The sequence below is a fragment of the Oratosquilla oratoria genome, chromosome 4, assembly GCF_046742065.1.
Source record: "Oratosquilla oratoria isolate Oo_2021 chromosome 4, ASM4674206v1, whole genome shotgun sequence".
Classification (NCBI taxonomy): domain Eukaryota; kingdom Metazoa; phylum Arthropoda; class Malacostraca; order Stomatopoda; family Squillidae; genus Oratosquilla; species Oratosquilla oratoria.
Genome location: NC_134780.1, coordinates 76,779,915 through 76,801,670, shown reverse-complemented (window position 1 = coordinate 76,801,670; position 21,756 = coordinate 76,779,915). Strand labels below are relative to the sequence as shown.

The 21,756-nt window shown below is 39.6% G+C and overlaps 1 protein-coding gene across 16 annotated transcripts in view; it reads left to right on the top strand.

Annotated features, from left to right (window-relative positions):
- polybromo (protein) overlaps nucleotides 1–21,756 on the top strand; it is an 86,496-nt gene that overhangs the window by 55,452 nt on the left and 9,288 nt on the right. For 2 of the 16 annotated variants that reach the window (XM_076184413.1, XM_076184410.1), the window contains exons 27-31: nucleotides 292–567; nucleotides 1,080–1,115; nucleotides 3,751–3,925; nucleotides 16,231–16,378; nucleotides 18,080–18,186. In XM_076184413.1, coding sequence (XP_076040528.1) covers nucleotides 292–567; nucleotides 1,080–1,115; nucleotides 3,751–3,925; nucleotides 16,231–16,378; nucleotides 18,080–18,186 — 742 coding nt within the window. Of the gene's footprint in view, nucleotides 1–291; nucleotides 568–1,079; nucleotides 1,116–3,750; nucleotides 3,926–8,882; nucleotides 9,000–9,330; nucleotides 11,830–16,230; nucleotides 16,379–18,079; nucleotides 18,202–21,756 lie in introns of those variants that run through there. The other 14 variants (XM_076184412.1, XM_076184409.1, XM_076184415.1 and 11 more) reach the window with 13 other exon arrangements.

Here is a 21,756-nt window from a genome sequence, read left to right as displayed (position 1 = left end):
TTTTTTTTTTTTTTTTTTTTTTTTTTTTTTTTTTTTTTTTTTTTTTTTTTTTATTTATTTTTTTTTTATTTTATTTTTTTTTTTACCTACTATCATGCCTGTATATAGATAGATATTGAATATCTCGTCACAAAGGGTGTAGGAAGAAATATATTTGTAAATTATTTCATTTTCATTTGTATCTTGTAAAAGTTGTGAAAGACCTAAAGGTCTTATAAAAGTTTGCTTTGCCAGTTCCACTGTAACAGGTAATTTGATTATTTACAACATGATGTTTTCCTCCATACGTAGAAACAATTCCAACAAATGACGGGGAAGAAGCAGATGACTGGGTACATCCTCTTCTCGGCTGAAATCCGCAAGAGCATTACTTTGAAAAATCCCAATGCCAACTTTGGAGAGATATCTCGACTTGTAGGCATTGAATGGAAGTGCTTACCGGAACCTAAGAGGAAAGTGTTCGAAGACAGAGCGCACCAGATGAACTTGGAAAGTGCAGAAAGGGCTCTGAATGGAACGGGGCCTGAATCACCTCAGACACCCTCGACTACAACTTCAACCAGCAAGGTATGATACTCTCTCTCCTCTCTCTCTCTCTCTCTCTCTCTCTCTCTCTCTCTCTCTCTCTCTCTCTCTCTCTCTCTCTCTCTCTCTCTCTCTCTCTCTCTCCCCTTCCTTTCCCCCACTCCCTCCCCTTCTCTCTCCCCTTTCCCTCTCCTTCCCTTTCCTTCCCTCCTCTTCCTCCCTCCTCTTCCTCCCTCTCCCTCCCCTTCTTTTTTCCTTCCCCTCTCCTTCCCTCTCCTTCCCTCCTTCACCCTCTCCTTCCTCTCTCTCCCTCACCTTCTTTCCCTCCTCTTCCTCCATCCTTCTCTTCCACTCTATCTTTCCAACCCTCTCTAATATTTATCTCCACCTCCCCCTCTCTTTCTCCCTCTTCCCTTCTCTTTCCCCCATCTCTTCTCTCTCTCCTCTGTATTTTCTCTCTGTCTATCAATCTATCTCCTACACACAGACACACACCCTCACACCCACGCACATGCATTTACTCACATTACAAAGTCCTTTTACTTCTCCTACAGGGTTGCAGTGACCATTCCAAAGCTTCTTACATCACAGTAAGGCCTCACATTTGTCACAATTCTTGAAAACTTCAACATAATTAAAACAAGTTTTATTCGTACAACACGTGAAGTAAACAATCTAGTTAGGGGTGTTTGGGGGTTACCCGAGTTAGTCATTCCAACCCAGTATCTAAAACCTTTGCATGAAACTTAAATTTAGATGCATTGTAATAAGTAAGACATGAAAAAAAGAGATGCATTATAAGATTTTAAGCACGTACTTTGATTTAATTTATTGATTCGATAGTATCAATCGGATTAGGAAGTGTAAGAATATATATACAACCACTCCTCGTTTAACGACGACAATTGGGACCAGTGCGCCGTCATTAACCGAATTGGTCGTTAAGCGAAAGTGTATACATAAACGTACATGTACTGTATGTACAATGTCCAGCAATACATGTATCTTTATTTTCGTGTATTTTCCCTCTTTTATACAGTACATTATAGCTTTATTTACTGTTTATTTACGGTGGTTAGGTTCCTGAAATTACCGTATATGACCAAATCCGCGTATGCTGACATTCCATATTGAATACCGGGGTATTTTTTTAGTTTCGACCATGGGCGCAATATAGCAATAGAAAATTAATTATTAATTTTGTAAATTAAAATGTATCAACGTAATATGCAATTTTGTGGGCGGAAATGAAAGTAAAAAATACCATGCTACAAGAAAATATGCTAATGAACGAAGTCGGTAGCATAGGATTGGGACGCCATCTTGTCGTCTGCCAACGTCTGTCACGACGACGACAACGAGGACGAGCCGGATGACATTTAATTTGCATGTAATGATTTATCAAACACAGGTCAGGTTAGTTTAGTTTAGGTTAGACGAATTCATCATCCTTTTATTTCTTCGACATCGGCATCTATCATAACAAACATGGTGTACCATTCGTCCGACATGACTTCGTTACTTACGAAATTTGTTTTAGTACTTTTTTTTTTTTTTTTCCGCTCACAAAATTGCATATTACTTTGATACATTATAATTTACAAAATTAATAATTAATTTTCTATTGCTATATTGCACCCATGGTCGAAACTAAAAATTTACCACTACCGATATATACTGTACCCCAGGTAGTTTTTGCAGCTTGCAGGATGGTAATGTAGACCTAAGCTTCAGAACACTTTACCTCACAGCTGATATCCACCGTACAAGTTCAATTATAACATCATACAAATTTGCCTCAGCCAACTTAATTATCGTACACGACATCATAACTTCGGGTGATTTACGTTAAACATCTGTCATAAAGCCCGTCGTAACTCCGCGTTGTCGCTAACCGAGTAGGTCGTTAAACGAGGAGTACCTGTATGTAGATTGGCAGAGATATGGCAGTATATTATCTCTTACCTCAGAGCTGCTGCTGGTGCACATAAGTATAGTCTTAGTGCTCCCGATATTGCATTGCTGTTGTGCACCCAGAACATTCATGAAAGAGTTCAGTTACTTCTGGGAAACATTAGAGATTGCATTTTCATGAAGGGACGAGGAGAAGGATCATGTAAGTGAAGCAGCCCTGATGTGCTGTGTCTTCTTGCATTATTTATGACCCAGGCATTGGGTAGGAGACAGGGATAACCCTTCATCTTGGAGTAGCTAAGATAAGAGGAAAACAAAGAGGCTGGATGGGACTGAAATTGATGGGAGTGGGTGTATGCCATTGACTTGGGTACCTCACTCATATAGATAGATAGCATTTTCATTACAAGTGAAAAATTGTAAAAGCATCTCACCAAAGAAGCAAAATTTACAATACATGGTTAGGCTTGTCTAGGTTATAATTCCCCACTTTTCATATCAGAGTACATGTTTAAAAATCGAAAGCAGTAGTCAAGAAACCAACCAGCCCCATGTCCAATGTAATAAAATGTTTCAGTTGTAATATATGGTGAGATGCTGTGCATCAATCAGGTGTTGCTTTGAGTTTTGCCAACTGGAAATCCATAGCCTCAAAACAACTGGCCATCCCATAGATCTTTACAGTAAGAAACTTGTACCTGTATTGTGTTAGCATCAGACTTCCTATGTCACCAGTTGAAAGTAAGATAAAGGGAGCAATTGCCAGGTCAACTCTTCTTTTGTTTAGAGATATAGGAAATTCTTACAAAGTTGATAAGTGAGATCTGGAGCCCAGTTAGAAGACCAAATGTCAACCTATAAGGGCTGCACCTTCAATTGCAAATGAAAAAGTTGATAGGGTTGAAAGTAGGGTAGAAGGGAAATGACTTCAATGTTATTCTCACAAGAACCACTTTGTGCAGGTACCCATTCATTAGTCCCACTTGTGCTTTGAAAATAATAATGTAGTAGTGTCCGATCCAATACGTATCAGTAACTCATCATTAGTCACAGAACACAGATAAGTTCTATTCTTCTTTCTTGTAGGATACTAGAAAACAGTTATACTCTCTTCTGATGAAATCTTATTATTTTTTCCCTTTTCATATGGATTAATAATTGACATTCCTCTTGGAATCTAGATTATTAACCAAAAACGTTATTTTCCTTTTTTTCTTTCCTTTTTTACTTTATTAATCGTTCTTTCCTCTCAGGAAGTAATGCAATATATGATACCGTTCCAATACATCACTTTTTTCTTCTTAAAAATAGCCGCATGGCACATCTTCGTCCACCCAGGAGCTTCCTCTTCCCAACAATCCTGACACAGTGTTTGAATGTATGTGGGAAAGCTGTGATTTCCAATTTGAGGACCTGGCTGATCTTAGTGACCACTTGATGGCGGAAGGAACAGGGCATATTCACGTCAGCAGCAAAGGTCAACAAAGTAAGTATGGCAACCCTTTGGTTTGTTTTTTCTTGTTAGTGTAACTTTTCCTTCATTTAATATCATATATGGGATACTTGACTGCATAAGGGGACAAGTGTGAGTGTAGTAGCTTCAGAGGGATCAGCTTGTTAAGTGTAGTTGGGAAGGCTTATGGGAGGGTCTTGATTGAAAGGATTAGGAGTAGAACAGTGGGAGTAATTGGTGAGGAACAGTGTGGGTTTAGGACAGGTAGGGGTTGCGTAGATCAGATTTTTGTGATAAGACAGATATGTGAGAAAGCTACGGGAAAAGGTAAGGATGTATTTTGGGCTTTTATGGATCTGGAAAAGGCTTATGACAGGGTAGACAGTAGTCCTGGGCAGCTACCGATGAAATTACCGGTTTTATCGGCAACAAACTTAATGATAGCTTACCAACAAAAATTCTGCTTCCGGTAAAGCTTCGTTAACTGATAACTCGATAAGCTATACCATAACACTCAGAGAGCGCTAACTTCGGTAAGCACGTCTCGGCTTGGTGGTACTGAGTGACGGTGGTGACAGGCTAATTTTACCCGTTAAACTTTTATCATTAAGCAAGTATGTACCGCTAAGGTCTCGGTAAGTTTTTATCATTAAAGCCGGTTTTTTTTTTTTTTTGCACTCTTTTTAATTTGTCAATAGAATTAATGTTATTTCTGTGATCAGCATACGAAACTATTAATTGTAAAAGTTTCATAGAAAAAATTCCGCGTGTCGCCAAACGAAGACCCATATATGTGTGTATATATATATTATATATATATATATATATATATTATATATATATTTATATATATTATATATATATTATATATATGTATGAATATACGTGATCGATAGCTATTTCCCTCTCGGAACAGCTCAGAGCTCGTATGACCGATCTATGGGTAATGCTGTGACCTTACACCCACCTCCCCCCCAACTCCCTGTCCATGAGAGTTGGAGTAACTACTTGGAGCGCAGCATTATTTCAGCCCTGGACAGGTGTGTGTGTGTGATTCACTTTGGTCACCTTGGTCTTTGGATCACGTGTTGGACTCGTGATCGACACCTATTTCACTCCCGGAAGAGAGCTGTGTGTTTGTGTGTGTGTGGTGTATAGTTCGTATGCTGATTACAGAAATAACATTAATTTTTTGGAGAAATTAAAGAAAGTGCCGAAGAAACGGTTTTAATGCTAAAATTTAGACTTTAATATAGCGGTACAAGGGTATCTGGGAGTTCTTATACGTGAGCGTGTCATAAAAGTTGTTCAACTTCTCTGGTGAACTTCTGTATAATTACCCCTTCCAATAGAGTATAATTCCCCCACTAAACTGTTTCAGTCACATGTACAGTCGAACCTCGAATGCCCGGACCCTCATATGACCGGTCGAAATGAACAAAGGGCAGACTTTTCAAGCAAAGTTCCCTATTTGTCCGGTAGGTGGCAGCGACAGCCGTACACATGTACTCAAACCCAGCCCAGTCAAGCCGCCACCAGGGCTGCCGTTTCGTAGAATTTTGTACCAAAACGTAGTAAAATAGCGGCATGTGGCAACTGCACAAGGACATGAGGAAATTTTTTTCTACATATCAGCGGTCTGTTAAAAACATTCAAAAACTCAAACTTTTGTTTAAAAATCATAGAACTAGTTATCAAATAATAAATGGTACATCAAAATATGACTTTTATTGGTAATTGTGTTACATATAAGATATTACGCCCCAAAAGATACGTTTTTATGTAGAAAAAAATTTCTATGCTAAAGTTTCAGCTTCCTTTTAGCGATAATAATATAGAAAAAATAATTTTTATATCTTACTGAATATGTTAGGGCATGGGGGCCTTATATACATTCAAGAATAAAAAAAACTAGAACCAACATTTTGTCAAAGTTTGACAAGTATATCTTGCTATGAAAGTCTGCACACGCCCGAGAAAAATGTATGCCCCGGTATGGCAACACTCCTATTCTACATGGCAGTGTAGAAAATGCGGCAACCCTGGCCGCCACCACTGTCCCGCGTGCATACCTTCCGATATTTACAGTGTACGTAATAAAAAATACAGTACAGTACACTGTATGTACAGTACATTTACATGCCTGTATTAGTTATTACAGAATTATTAGTATTATAGTATTATTATTACAGTATTGTTATTATTACAGTGTTAGAGTATTATTCTTATGTGTTTCTATGCCATATCATACATTACCTATACGTATACCGCTACGAAAATCTACGGGTGTTAGGAGACATTTTCGATGGCCGGACTTTTGGCATGACCGGACCGCCCTTCCCCCCAATTAGTCCGGGCTTTCGAGGTTCGACTGTATATGTTACGTGTAGTGAATATTTTTATGTTGTATAATATTGTATATTGAAGATGATATATCTTGAACATGAAGGTGTTTATATCAACTGCCTATGCAGAAAATGAAAGATTAGACTCTTGGTAACAACTTGTTAAGATTGTTTTATTTTATTTTCATTTTTTCATTATTTTTTATTTTGATTAGTGAAAAATGCTGTGAAAATCTGTTAGAATAAATTAAAAAAAAAAGTTAAGTTACAGTTTCCTTTATTTTTTCTTAACAAATTAAAGTATGACTTTTTCCCTTCACAATGACATAACAATTTATAATAGAACCAGAGATATAGCTTATTAAAGGACATAAACATTGAATTTTCAGGAGACATTTAAACTGGGAGGCTGGGTAGTGGGTAGGCGGCGTGCTCCTGCCTCTTACTTTGATAACGCACTGATACTGGTGGAGGGGGTAGTGGGGGGTGTTGGTGACCCTTTTTTTTCGAAATTCGGGAGTGAAGTATCACTCCCACGGGCTTTGTTTGAGCCCGTGCGATGGTGTTTATGTAAGACACACCTTGTGGAGAGGAGGTGGAATAGTGTAACTATTCAGAGGGGGACAGGGGGCAGTAGAAAAGAGGCTGTGGGGCATACAGCCTCTCTTTTCTACTGCCCCCTATCACCCTCTAGGGGGCAGGAGAAAAGAGAGGCTGTATGTCACACAGCCTTTCTTTTCTACTTGACCGCGCCGGGCTGGGGGTTTGGGGGTTGCGAGGTCAGTTGGGGGGAGGATGGATGGAGTGGGTGGGAAGAGGGGGAGGGTGCGTATTGACATAGGGTGTGGTGGTCACAGGAGGGTTTGGTTGGGAGGAGGAGGGGGGTGGTTGCTTCGTTGCGTGGACGAGAACATTGTTATACAATTTCAGCAAAAACCCACTATGTTGGATAAGAAATGAAATAGGTGATATCCATATCTTTTGATAACGGATTGTGATCCTCTTCAGTGGAATACAGAGTAGTGGAGCAAAAGGCATGTCTTATATAGAGAAAGAAGAAGGAACATGGGCAGGGCTCAAGTGCTAAGTGGCGTCTAATGCTTTGGGTGGCAAATCACCCGCCTTCACCAAAGATGGTAATGATTTAATGACTGCCCAGGTAGTAATGCAGTCTGGTGACCATTGTCCATTTGAGATGTTAGAATTAGGAAATTGCCTAATCAAGGAGGATTCTATTATTTTCCTTTTGAAACAGCACTTTGAGTTGAAAATTATTTTTGCCTTATTCCAATCCATATCTAACTGAGTTCTTGTGTTCCTTCATTCTAGTGTTTAAATCTCTACCTGTTTGTCCCCGTGTCTCTCCAATCTCCTTGTGACCTGACATGATAACAGTGACGGCCGTGGTCATCCAGCTGGCAGCTGCCCGGGGGCTCAGGCACGCTACGGCCCTCAGCCACACCCATCACAACAACAATTTCAACAATCAAGCTGAGCAAGGAATACAATGCTGAAATTATTGGCTCATTCGTAAACAAACAGACGATACACATGACTCCTCGTCACAAAACACCTTATTACAATCCGAGCATGGAAGTTTATAAACACCTTGATTTATTTCATCTCTAGGTCTTTGGTGTACATACTATTTTCTTGGACAAGTTATTGGGGTAACTAAATACAAAGTTTATGTCTTTCTTTGGTAGAAAATATGAACAATCATTTATGGACTTATTATAAGGCAATTTGATACAGTTTTTGTCCCATACGAAGTTCTTAGTGGAATGGGAAGTGGATACATAATGACTAGTTTTAGCTTTACTTAGGGCTTTGTTTAGGAACCAATCAGATGAAATAGATCAAGGTGTTTATAAACTTCCATGCTCGGATTGTAATAAGGTGTTTTGTGATGAGGAGTCATGTGTATCGTCTGTTTGTTTACGAATGAGCCAATAATTTCAGCATTGTATTCATTGCTGAGCTTCATTGTTGAAATTGTTGTTGTGATGGGTGTGGCTGAGGGCCGAAGCGTGCCTGAGCCCCCGGGCAGCTGCCAGCTGGATGACCACGGCTGTCACTGTTATCATGTCGGGTCACGGGGAGATTGGAGAGACACGGTTTCCACACTTACCAGATCTTCATATTTAACTTTGTTTGTATTGCTCATTTTATGCAATGGGGGGACGGAGAGGGGGTGGTTGCCGATTTAATGAAGCGGCCTTGCTGTGGATGTGCTGTGTCTTGCGACACTGCTTCTGACCCAGGGCAGTGGACAGGGTGCAGGGATGACCCGTCATTCAGGAGGTGCTAAGATAGGAGGGAGGGTGGAGGGGTGTGGAGTGTATTCAGGGATGGAATGGGTGGGAATGATTTTATGCCTTTTTCTTTTTGGCTACCCCCCTTGTAAGGGGGAAAAAGCCTTGGTATATGTATGTATGTTGTATTGCTGCTATGAAAGTTTTATATCCTTAATGTTTATTAATATATGCATATTTACATGAAAGACACCATTTGCATGTTGCAATCTATTTGTACTGTACTTGTATTGGAGTTAATCACAAACAAGTTCACAAATACACTTATCAGACTCACACGAGTGATGACTGACAAGGATATATATATATAAAAGCTATGGGTTGGGGCAGGGAATGCAGTATACCACAACACACTCACGGAAAGCAGAGACAAGAATAAACGGACTGAGACGATCAAAGATTCTGGTGGATTAACACAGCCCATTGAAGTGGCCTCTACGACGCAAGGTAACGTGTTATTCAAAAATCATGTTTTGATAGTGATACGCATGTAATTATTATTCACATAGTCTCAAGTAACTAATATTTGCGAGGTTTAATTGGGATGAATTAAGTGAACGTGTGCTTTAATGAGAGTGGATCAAATCTTTTTGAGTGCTTGCCCAACTCTGATAAGAGATACATTAAATATTGTGATGTATGTCTTTTCTTAAAACTCAAGTAATAGTAGATGCTCTCTGTATTTCATGAACGAAAATTAATTCGATGATCAATACAATTATAGCCTACTTAGTAAATGATTCCTTACAATTTTTTTTTTTTTCTTTCTTTGTTGCAGTGTTCTCTCTGTCTACAATGTACTCGAAACGAAAGAGAAAAAGTCCGGTATGGACATACATGGAGCAGACAGGATCAAACATAGTTACATGTACCATATGCAAAGGTACTTTTGCCTTTACAGGAACTACATCTGGACTACTGGGGCATTTAAAAACAAGACATTCTACCGAGTACTTTGATCTGACAAACATAGAGACACCTGACTGGCCACCACCGCTTGCATCGTCGCAGTCCGCTAAATCTGAATCACTATCACTGACTGGACCTTCACAACCAGGACCATCGCAGCTTGGACCATCACAGCCTGGACCATCCAGTAGGGTCATATCAGCGGCGCCACGACAACAAGCACTGGAATGTGTTATCACCAGAAGGCAACCATATCCAGATGGGTCAGAAAAGAAAAAAAACATTGATTCACATCTACTGAAATTGATAGTGACTGATATGCAACCTCTATCCTTGGTAGAAAATAAAGGTTTTCAGGAGTTTGTCAAGGTGATCGATCCTTGTTATGTGCTTCCAAGTAGGAGGGAGCTCATGCAAACACACTTTCCTTCTCTTTATGAAAAACAAAAACAACAGGTGCGAGAAGAGTTGGAGGGGGCAAGTTATGTTGCTCTCACTTCCGATCTTTGGACCTCAAGGCAAACTAAATCATTTCTAAGTGTAACTGCTCATTTTATATCTCCTGAATGGGAGCTCAAATGTAAGCTACTGGCTACAAAAAGACTAATGGTTGACCACACATCAAAAAACATAGGAGATGCAATCAAAGAAATATGTGAGGAGTGGGACTTGCTAGGAAAAGTGTGTTGTATTGTGACAGATAATGCTCCCAACATAGTAAAAGCAGTGACAGACGTGAAGGTAAATCACATTACATGTTTTGCCCACTCTCTGAATCTTGTGGTTCAAAATGCTCTGAAGAACACTAATGATGTGAAGAAAATACAAGAAAAGGTGAAAGCGATTGTGTCATTCTTTCACCATAGTGTTAAAGCTTCAGACATGTTATGTGCCCAGCAGGTACAACAAGGAGGTGAGAGAAAAAAACTGATAATGGACATGGAGACAAGATGGAACTCAACATTCGATATGTTTGAAAGGTTCCAGGAGCAACATGAAGCAGTGACATTAACTTTGTGCATGTTAGGTAGAAATAACATGTGCCTATCGGGTGATGAGTTAGAATGTCTCAGCAAAGCCATCTGTGTCCTTGAACCTTTTGATGTGGTGACTAAAGAACTTTTGGCAGAAAAAACGACTTGCCTGTCAAAAGTTATTCCACTGATCAAAGCCCTTCGAAGTTGCATGTATTCAACGGACGAATATAGAAGAGAACTCTATGAAACTTTTCCTTTGGGTGTGGAGTTGGGAGTGCGATTAGATAGGAAATTTTTAGGACTTGAGAGAGAATTTATTCCTGCAGTGGGAACATTGTTAGACCCAAGGTTTAAGAAACTTCATTTCGTTGATAAAGGAAACATAAATGAGGTGCAGGAAAGGCTTATAAACTCAATGCGTGCACGAAGTGATTCCCAGGCGCCTGTGCCAGCTCCAGCAACACAAGCAGCTCAACATCAGAGACCAACACAACCAAAAAGACAGCTCGACTTGTGGGGAGAACATGATAAGATTGTGAAAGAGTGTCTGAAGGCAGTACAACCAACATGTGTTGGACCAAATTTGGACATGAGGAGGTACCTAGAGGAAGGCATTATTGCCCGACACGAAGATCCTCTACGCTGGTGGAAAAATCATTCACAGGCCTTCCCTTTATTGCAGGACAAGGCAAAATATTATTTTTGCATTCCAGCGACATCTGTGCCATCTGAACGAGTGTTTTCGCGAGCAGGTGAATTATTTTCAAACAGACGAAATTGCTTAAGTGATGAAAATGTAAATATGCTTCTGTTTCTAAATAAGAATATGAACTAATTTGTATAAAAAAAATAATTGAGGAAATAAATAAGAAACATGCTGACAGTGAAATTTAATATATCCTTGAGTATTCACCTTGGTCTTTGGATCATGTGCTTGGCTTGTGATCAACAGCTATTTCCCTCTCGGAAGAGAGCTCAGAGCTCGTATGACCGATCTATGGGTGACCTTATACGCAACCCCCCACAACTCCCCGCCCACGAGAGTTGGAGTAACGACTCGGAGCGCAGCGATACTGAAATTATTTCAACCCTGGACAGGTGTGTGTGAGATTCACCTTGGTCTTTGGATCACGTGTTGGACTCGTGATCGACAGCCATTTCCCTCCCGGAAGAGCTGTGTGTGTGTCGTGTATAGTTTCGTATGCTGATTACAGAAGTAACATTAATTTTTTGGAGAAATTAAAGGAAGTGCTGAAGAAATGCTTTTAATGCTAAAAATTTACAGAGACTTTAGCGGTACAAGGAAATCTGGGAGTTCTTATACGTGAGCGTGTCATAAAAGTTGTTCAACTTTTCTGGTGAACTTATGTATAATTACCCTTTCCAATAAAGTATAATTCCCCACTAAACTGTTTCAGTCACATGTGTATGTTATGTGTAGTGAATATTTCTATGTTGTATAATGTTGTATTGTGAAGATGATATATCTTGAACATGAAGGTGTCCATATCAACTGCCTATGCAGGAAATGAAAGGATAGACTTGGTAACAACTTAAGGGGACCCCCCGCCCCAGATTTACAAAAAAATAAAAAATAAAATCAATTTTTTATTGCATAAATACATAGTAGAGCGGTCGCTGTAGACACTGTTAAAAGATTTTTATCGTACTGCCATTTTTAAAGGGTTTAAAGGGCCTACCCTCCCTCCCCCCGGCAGCCGCGTGCTGTGCACAACCATTGTTTACATTCGTTTTGACCATAAAAACACCTCTTTTACTCTTTTTTTTTTCTATGCACTTACAAAGTTTTCTCTTACGTCTGGCATGCACGTGGGTGTGTGGTATGAGGAAAAGGCCCGCTCGATAGCCAGTGGCATACGCTAGCTTGCCACGTTCACTAATTTGCCGTGTGAAATTCGCATCTATTTTTCAGTGAAGAGAAGTTTGAAGATATTAGCCATGCCTAAGCTTTCCAAACAAAAGGCACACTTGCAGAAGACAAGAACGTCTACATTAGTAACGAAAGGGGAGAAAGAAAGACCCCCAGCATCAACCTTGTTATCACCACCTCCGCCACCACCACCAGTACTCCCTCCAGCGGTTCCCTCCACATCCTCAGCTATGGTGTATGAGTCACTCATAAACAGCATGGGAAACTCAGGACTGAATAGAATAGCTGGAGGCTTGGGTGTTGCTATGTTTAGCAAGGGCAAGTATTTTAGGTACACGAAGTACCTTTATAAGAAACAGACGGAACACTATGAGAAAATGATGGAGGAAGAAGCCTGTTCCAACACCAGAAAGGAAATCTAGAAAAAGAAATAGAGCTGAATCCCAGCAATCAGACTACCTTGCTGGGTCATTCTAGACCAATAACTCAAACTTTGCGACAAAGAGTAAGGTGGCGCTTTATGAGACCCTCACTTTGGGTGAATAATATCCTACACTGTAGGAGGTGACAAAGTGCCTGAGTTACTTGAAAGATGCAAAATCATCATGAAAATAAAATGGAACCCGTTTTCAATGGTTCTTAGGAGGTTCATGAATGTAAAATTTAGTCAAACTAAGAAAAAAAACTTTAACGCTCGTTTCTGAAAAATGTAAGTTTTTTATACACAAAGTCTATCTCCTCCCTCAATTTTCAACCAATCTTTTCATATGAGGTCTCTATTGATAGCTAGATAAATGACAAAAAATGAAATAGAGAGTTTTTTGCATATGTTAAATAGAAATGTTTTAATAATGTGTCAGTCAATTTTTTTTTTTTTCTCGGCATTGAACAAAGATATTAAAAAAAGCTTTCTATTTTGTTTTTCTATATATGTAGAAGATTCATTTGCTATAAAATGAAAGACATCAAATAAAAATTGTAAGAGGAGATAGGATTTGAAAGAAGCCCAAAAATATGGTATTTTTTTACGTTTTTTATTAAACAAAAAAAAAACTACTGATCAGATCTGAATAAAACTCAAGCTGTGAAGGTTTCCTCAGACCTAGATATCACACAGAAAACATCAGCAACATCCTTCAGAAAAAAAAAATTTGGGCGGGGGTCCCCTCAAGATTTTATCTTATTTTATTTTCGTGATTTTTTCATTTTGAATAGTGAAAAATGCTGTGAAAATCCGTTTGAATGAATGAAAAAAAAAGTTATATTCCTTTGTTTTTTCTTAAATTAAAGGGTGCTACTTTAGTATGCTATCTACCGCACGATGTCTGAGGGTGGGTGTGGTGTGTAAACTTTTATCGTCTGTCTGAATGCATGGGTTCATGTTTGGAGGGTGCATGTGGGAGTGGGAGTTTTGTTAATACACACATACACATATAATGAGCTTTGACTAATTTGTAATAAATGTTTTCCTAAAAACTGTTTTTATGCTCCCTTGTTTTAAAACTTATTTCATACATATTTCCTCAATTATTTTTTCATACAAATTAGTTCATATTCTTATTTAGAAACAGAAGCATACTGGCATTTTCATCACTTAAGCACATATATATATATATATACATACATACATGGGTCTTCGTTTGGCGACACTCGGATTTTTTTTTTTATGAAACTTTCACAATTAATACAGTTTTGTATGCTGATCACAGAAATAACATTAATTCTATTGAGAAATTAAAAAAATGCCGAAAAAACCGGTTTTAATGGTAAAAAAATGACCGAGACCTTAGCGGTACATACTTGCTTAATGGTAAAAGATTAACCGGTGAAATTAGCGGGGCACTGGGCCCGTCACTACCATCACTCAGTACCACCAAGCCGAGACGTGCTTACCGAAGTTACCGCTCTCTGAATGTTATGGTATAGCTTATCGAGTTATCGGTTAACGAAGCTTTAACGGTAGCAGAATGTTTGCCGGTAAGCTATCGTTAAGGTTCTATAAAACCTGTAACTTACCGGTAGCTGCCTACCACTACCACCTCCAAACATGACATGAACGAAAATGTATACACCACACCCACTCGCATGGTAGATACTAGATAGCATACTATAGTAGCACCAATTAAAGTATGACCTTTTCCTTTTACAATGACATAACAATAAAAACAATATGTAAAATAGAACCAGAGATATAGCTTATTAAAGGACAAAAACATTGATTTTTCAAACTCGACTCGAACTTGTGACGTCACTTCTACCTCACGAGTCTTTTACCGGTAAACTGTCGGTAATTTCGGTAACTGTATTGTTGTTCACCAATAATTTCGATATTGAAATTAGCGGTATTTGCCCAGCACTAGTAGACAGGAAGGCACTAAGGGAGGTATTACAGATATATTGGATGGGAGGAAAGCTGTTAAGAGCAGTCAAAAGTTTTTACAAGAGTAGTAGAGCGTGTGTTAGGATTAGAAATGGAGAGAGTGAGTGGTTTGAGGTAAAGGTGGGACTTCATCAGGGATGTGATATGTTGCTTTGGCTGCTCAATTTGTACATGGATGGGGTGGTCCAAGAGGTAAATGCAAGGGTAGTGGGTCAGGTATTGGAGATGGTTAAAGAAAATAGAGAAAAGTAGGAGATAAGCCAGTTGTTGTTTGCAGATGACACTGCGCTTGTAGCAGGATCAGAGGAAGGATTGAGGAAGTTAGTGACAGAGTTTGGGAAGGTGTGTGAAAGAAGGAAGTTAAAGATAAATGTGGGTAAAAGTAAGGTGATGAGATGTACAAGGGAGAAAGTAGTAGCAGACTGGAAGTGAGCATTAAGGGAGAGAGACTGGAGGAAGTGGATAGTTTTAGATACTTGGATGTGAATGTGGTGGGAAAGAGAGGAGTGGAGATGGATGAAGAATGTAGATTAAGAGAAGTGAGTAAATGTCCGGGGGGATTAAAAAGTGTAATTAGAAAGACATTTGGGAGTGGCAGAAACATGGAACATAAGAGAGGAGTTTGAATGTGTTTGAGATGATGTGCCTGAGAAGTAAGATAGGGGTTACTAGGCTGGATACAGTAAGAAATTAGGAGGTGAGGAGGAGAACGAGGGCGGAAAGGGAGTTGGGAGATAGAGTGGATGAAAAAGTATTGGGATGGTTTGGACACATGGAAAGAATGAGTGAAAACAGACCAGTAAAAGAGGTGTGGAAGGAGTGAACATGAGGAGTCGACCTAAGATGAGATGGATGGATGAGGTAAAAGGGGCATTTGGGAAAGAGGGGAATGTCTGTTGAGGAAGGACAGGAGGGGAAGATAGGGGTAAATGGAGAATGGTTGTGTATGGATGATAATGTGATGCATGAAGTGGAGTGGGTGGGGGGTTGGGGGTGAGGAAATATATGTGAGAAATAAATTGATGCAGCCCAAAAGTATTTCTCCCCATCTACTCCTTTTCTGCATGATGGGACTGAAAGTGAGGGTCGCCGATTTAATGAAGCGGCCTTGCTGTGGATGTGCTGTGTCTTGTGACACTGCTTCTGACCCAGGGCAGTGGACAAGATGCAGGGATGACCCGTCATCCAGGATGTACCAAGATAAAAGGGAAGGTGGAGGGGAGCAGAGTAAGTTAGGGATGAGGTGGGAGTGATTTTTATGCCTTTGTCTTTTGGCTACTTCCCTTATAAGGGGAAAAAAAGCCTTTGGCAATGTATGTATGAATGATTAACTCTGTGGAGCAAAAAGAAATCAGTAAATCTTTACCGACCAGTGAAGTACCATTGAAATTGAAGCAGTTGTATGAAGATCTGGATGGATAGTTCTTCTAGATATGGAACAAGTTTTGGTATTGTTGAAATAGTTTTATGTTTCTATATATATATAATAGATACATATACATATATTTTTTTCTTTTGCAGCATTTGAATGCTACTGGAAAGGTTGTTCTCGTCACAAAAAGAGTTCTCTTGCACCCTTTCCTCTCATCCAGCGTCTTGTCAGACACATGCGGGAAGTCCACATCCAGAAGAACACCGGTAGAACCATTCAAGCTCATGATAGGTCAAGGTTAGTACATCAGATTGCATCTTTATTAAGATGTCCCAATCTTTTTCACTTTTTATGATTTTGAGGTAACCCCATCTGGGGTATTGGGTACATGTTATTGTGAGGTTAAAATTGCTCAGTAACATGCAGCTGATCATTTTGGGTCTATATGGTGCCCCTATGGACCAGAGCCAAACATGATTTTGTGATAGAGGAAATATCTATTCATAGAGAAGTGATGCTACTTTATTATATTTAAACTATCCCTCCATTATGCTGATCCCCCCACACTTAATACTGTCCTATACCACTTCTCTGAAAGTACATTTCCTCTTTTGCCGAACCCTGTGATAAGGGAAAAAGAATATTGCCACCAAGTGTTCCCACTTGAGTCATAAAAGGCAAATAAAATGGGATAGGGATAGGAGTAGGCATCCTACTCTTTGTAGCCCCAAAGGGTACATTCTTAAAAAAAGCAAAGGTATAAAAGGGTCAGGGAGGAGTTTTCTAACTAGAACCCTAAGATTTGGTTCTTTTATGTGCGTGGATGTGGTACAGATGAGCGTAAAAAGGAAAAGATCATATGTGAGAAGAATGGATGTGTTGACATTGAGTGAAACGAAGTTGAAAGGGGGTGCCAGTTTGAGTTTGGGAGAGTAGTTAGAAGGGTGTTAGGAGTGAAGAGAGAAGGGGTGGCTATACTAGTAAGTGAAGAGATAGGAAAGCATGTGGTGGACTGAAAGATTTCTTCAAGGTTAACCCCTTCCATACGGTGCCGCACACGTAGGCGTCATGGGGAGCGAGTGTATTCGCGAGGCTGCCATATCGGCGTCTTGATTATATTTATTGTAGTCGCCCCTCCATAATGACATTCTTTCTAATTCTTTTGTAATCGCATTTTCTATGGTTATCAAAATTCACGGGTGAAGAGAGAACGATCGATATAAGCGGTGACTATATTTTATGATGCGAGTATTATTACGACACGTCGTACGGCTGGCATTGGCTGCTGCCACCGAGATCTAAGTCCATGACGCCTACGTGTGCGGCACCGTATGGAAGGGGTTAATGTGGATGAAGGTGAAACAAAAGTGCAGATGTAGTTATTAAACTCTATCTGGAGATAGACCCATCCTTGACTATGTGGCACAGTTTTGGACTCTATCCTATAGAATGGATAATTCACTAGAATCAGTATAGAGGAGAATCACCAAAATAATAGACCCATCCTTGGCTATGCGGTACAGTTTTGGACTCTATCCCATAGAATGGATAATTCACTAGAATTGGTACAAAGGAGAATCACCAAAATAATACAAGGGCTTGTTTACCATAGCAAGACAGGCTTTGGCACCTTAACTTAATTCCCTAGAAAGACAAAGAGTTTGGAGCAATCTTATAGAGGTATTCAAGTGGGTAAAGGGCTATAATAAGGGCAATTCAGGCAAGGTCATCATGATAAGACAGGGTAGGATTGGGGTTAAGGAGGAAATAATCAAGAACTGGTTGACCAACGGAATGGATAACAAATGGAATGAACTTGCAACCATGTAATGAGTGCTAAAACTAACAGTTTTAAGAGATGATTAGATAACTGAAGGATAGGGATGATAGACGGCAATGGACATTGAACTGCCAAGTGTATGCCTTATGGTTTCTTGTAGTCTCCTTTCTATGTTCTTATGAATCTGTGTGTTTATTTTCATCTCTATTTCCTTTCAGGAATTTTGTTCCGTCCAGTCGCCGATCTCTGTTGTCACCCCAAAATGCCGTACCTTCCCCTGCGACAGCCTGCCAAGCACCAGGTTCACCATACTCTAGTGTTTCAAGTAAGGGTGTTGCAGGTGAGATTTTTTTTCCCTGCTCGATGTTTGTTTTGCAGTTGCATCATTACTTTCGTTTATCTACACAGACATAACGGAATTAAATAGACACCAAGAGAAATCGTGTAATTTATTAAACACGCAATTGATACAATTAAAGTTCTTATAAATGGTCACAATGTGAATAAAACTTGGTTAACATCCTCTTTGCTTTTTTCAATGCGAGGACCCTTCTAGGCATTCTAGTGATTAATTCACGAATATCATCTTGAGAGATTTCTTGCCATGTTTCCTATAGTAATCCTAAGAGTTCAGGCTTTGAAAATGGCTTCCTGTTCTTTTTGCGAAGGTGTCGGTCTAATATGCCTCAGAGGTGTTCAGTAGGGTTCCTATCTGGGGACTGACTTGGCCATGGAAGTTTCCTGATCCCATTTTGGCTCAACCAATTTTGTGTGCTTGAGCAGTGTGACAAGGAGCTCCATCTTCCATAAATAGGAAGACATTTTTACTCATTCTACCACTGGAGAATATTGGAATGAGTCCTTCCTTTAATATAGAAACATTTGCCTGAATTGATGTTTCCTTGACACTCCACAAGCTCTGATCGACCATCACTCTAAATTGCACCCCACATCATTATTGAAATGCCCCCATGTTTCATTATTGGCGTCTTTTGAGGTCAAACTCTTGACTACAGTCTCCAGACCCACACTCTTCCACTATCAGAAAATAATGTGAATCGTGACTCATCAGAGAAAATGACAGTGCTCCAAAAGGCCACAGGTCTCTCCTTCATCTCAACAGCCCAATCCTTTCTGTGTTTGATATTGGCTGGACAAAGGAGTGGTTTCCTTCTTGCAACTCTGCCATAGTAAAACAGCTTGTGGAGATACCTGACAACTGTTCTGGGACTGACATTAACTTGTACTTCTATGTCAGAGGCCTTGCAACGTGGATCCTTTTCGACATTGCTTTTGACAAGATGCCAGTTTCTTTCCGAGGGCCTGGGACAACCTGAATGAGGTTTTGTGCCCTTCTTGCCCTCTTTGGTGTATTGTACAAATAGCTTGTGCTGTTATGTCAGAGGCCTTGCAACATGGATCCTCTTCAACATTTCTTTTGACAAGACGCAAGGTTCTTTCTTAGAGCCCAGGACAACCTGAATGAGGTTTTGTGCCCTTCTTGCCCTTTCTGGTGAATTGCACAATCACTCTATTAACAGTGGAAAAGAGTATTGACAGATTTTCCAATATTTTGTGTTGACTAAGTCCACCTTCATGTCAACCCACAATGCAACCTTGCTGAAATTCAGATAGGTCTACTGCTCCTTTGGTTCGTAGCATCCTTGTTTAATCTTGTATGTAATCTGAAACATAAATCTAAGTAAATATAGCATATTAGGTAAATTTGAATAACATTAAGCATTAAATAAGAGCAGAAATGCATTTTCCTTGGTGTCTATTCAATTCTGTCATTCTGTGTATGTCTGTGTACAAATCAGTCGATGTCAGTGCAAGATTAGGCATCTGGAAATACTTTCAGAACTGAATGTTTAGATTGCTAGTAGTTGGTATTCATTCATCTTTCCTTCCTGTCCCTCTCCTCCCCTTCCTCCTCCTCCTCCCCTTCCTCCTCCTCCTCCCCTTCCTCCTCCTCCTCCCCTTCCTCCTCCTCCTCCCCTTCCTCCTCCTCCTCCCCTTCCTCCTCCTCCTCCCCTTCCTCCTCCTCCTCCCCTTCCTCCTCCTCCTCCCCTTCCTCCTCCTCCTCCCCTTCTTCCTCCTCCCCTTCCTCCTCCTCCTCCTCCTCCTCCTCCTCCCCTCCTCCTCGTACTCCTCCTCCTCCTCCCCTTCCTCATCCCCCCCCCCCATGTATGAGTTTTGACTGCTTAAAGGATAAGCACATCACAATTTTCAAACTCAAATTTTCCTAATCAACTTTTTTATTATGTCTAAATTTTTATTTCACCTAAATCAGTCGTCTGCTATAAAAGTTGGAAATGGTGGTCACCATGTTGATCGTGTAATGCCACATAAATAAGAATAACAGATTAGTGCATTTACCTAATAGTATCATCACAAAGTTCACTAGAATCTATATATATAATATAACTTTTGATTAGATACAATGTACTTATCTGTACTTGAATGTATTTGGTATTTTTTACGTGCTTTGGACCTAAGTACAAGTAGACCTAAAAGTACCATTGAAATTTTAAACTGCAAGTACAAGTATATGTATTTGGACCCAACCCTGGTGTCATAGCTTCATAATATTCATGTATGGTGTTAGACCTAGGCTTCTACATGATTTATGGACCACTACAAGAAGAATGTAAACAAACACAGTTGCTAAGCTCACTATTATCCAAGTTTTGCCAAATCATGAGGTTCTGCCAGACTGAATAAAGAGCCTTGGACATCAAAGACAATAAAAGATATGAACCAAAAAGTTGTGGACATCTTGTGCATCCATTTGGCCAACATCTCATTGTTTTTCCCCTTTGTTTTGGTCATCATTTGAACCTGAGTAATTCCCATCACTAATGTCTCTGTATATGGGCTCTAACATATACCCTCACAACCTAGGCATGATCTCCTAATTCTCAAGTTCATCCCCAGTGACGTCAACCAATTCTGAATTTTACCATCACTTAAAGTAGAAGAATTTTCATTATCATTGAAAAATATTCCGCTTGTATTGAGGTCGCCATAGTCAACAATATACTGCACTACATCATCAACAGAAGATGGCGCTGGTGACAATTTTTTTGCAGATGATGGATGTTAGGGGCAGAGATAAAAAAACAGCTTGGTATCTTCAATTAATAGAACAAATTGAAAAGAAATACATTGTTTTAGTTTCTAGATGTGATTTACCATACATTTATGCAAAGTAGTACATATGCTGTGTGCTTATCCTTTATGTTGTTAATATTTTAAGGACTAGTAACACCCCTGTGTGGGACTGTGAAGTTTGTACATAATGCATCAGAATTCCAACTCCATCTCCTTTAAATATAATAGGGCTAACCATATTTCCTATAATAACTGAAAGCACGAGACACACAAAGTCGAAGACATTGTCAGTATTATATAAGGAAGATGAGATGTAAAATTTAAACACTAGGTAGGACAAGAGTTAATAATTATAATACATACATTACATTTTAGCTTGCTGCTTACATACTAATGACTATAAAAGATAAGAATGAATGGAGGTAAATTGTGAATAGAAGGCATAGCCCAAAGAGATTTATTTTCACCTGTATTTTATGTTATTTTGAGTGAATGAAAAAGGGAAGGGTGGGAAGTCATCATATGATGAAGTGGTGGGGGTAACCCATCTCCAGCAGCTGAGATTGTACCCAGCAAAAGGATAAGTTTGAAGTGGTACCATATAACAAATCCTTTTTCCCCCGAACAAGGTGTTATGAATGCAACAGAAATGCAGGGGACAATGTTTGAAATCTTTATCATGACCTGAGCGTACAGAAGAGCTACATGCGCACAGTAGAACAGACTGCTATAGACTGATGTTGGGGCAACGTCATTCACCTTACACAGAAAGAAGACGATG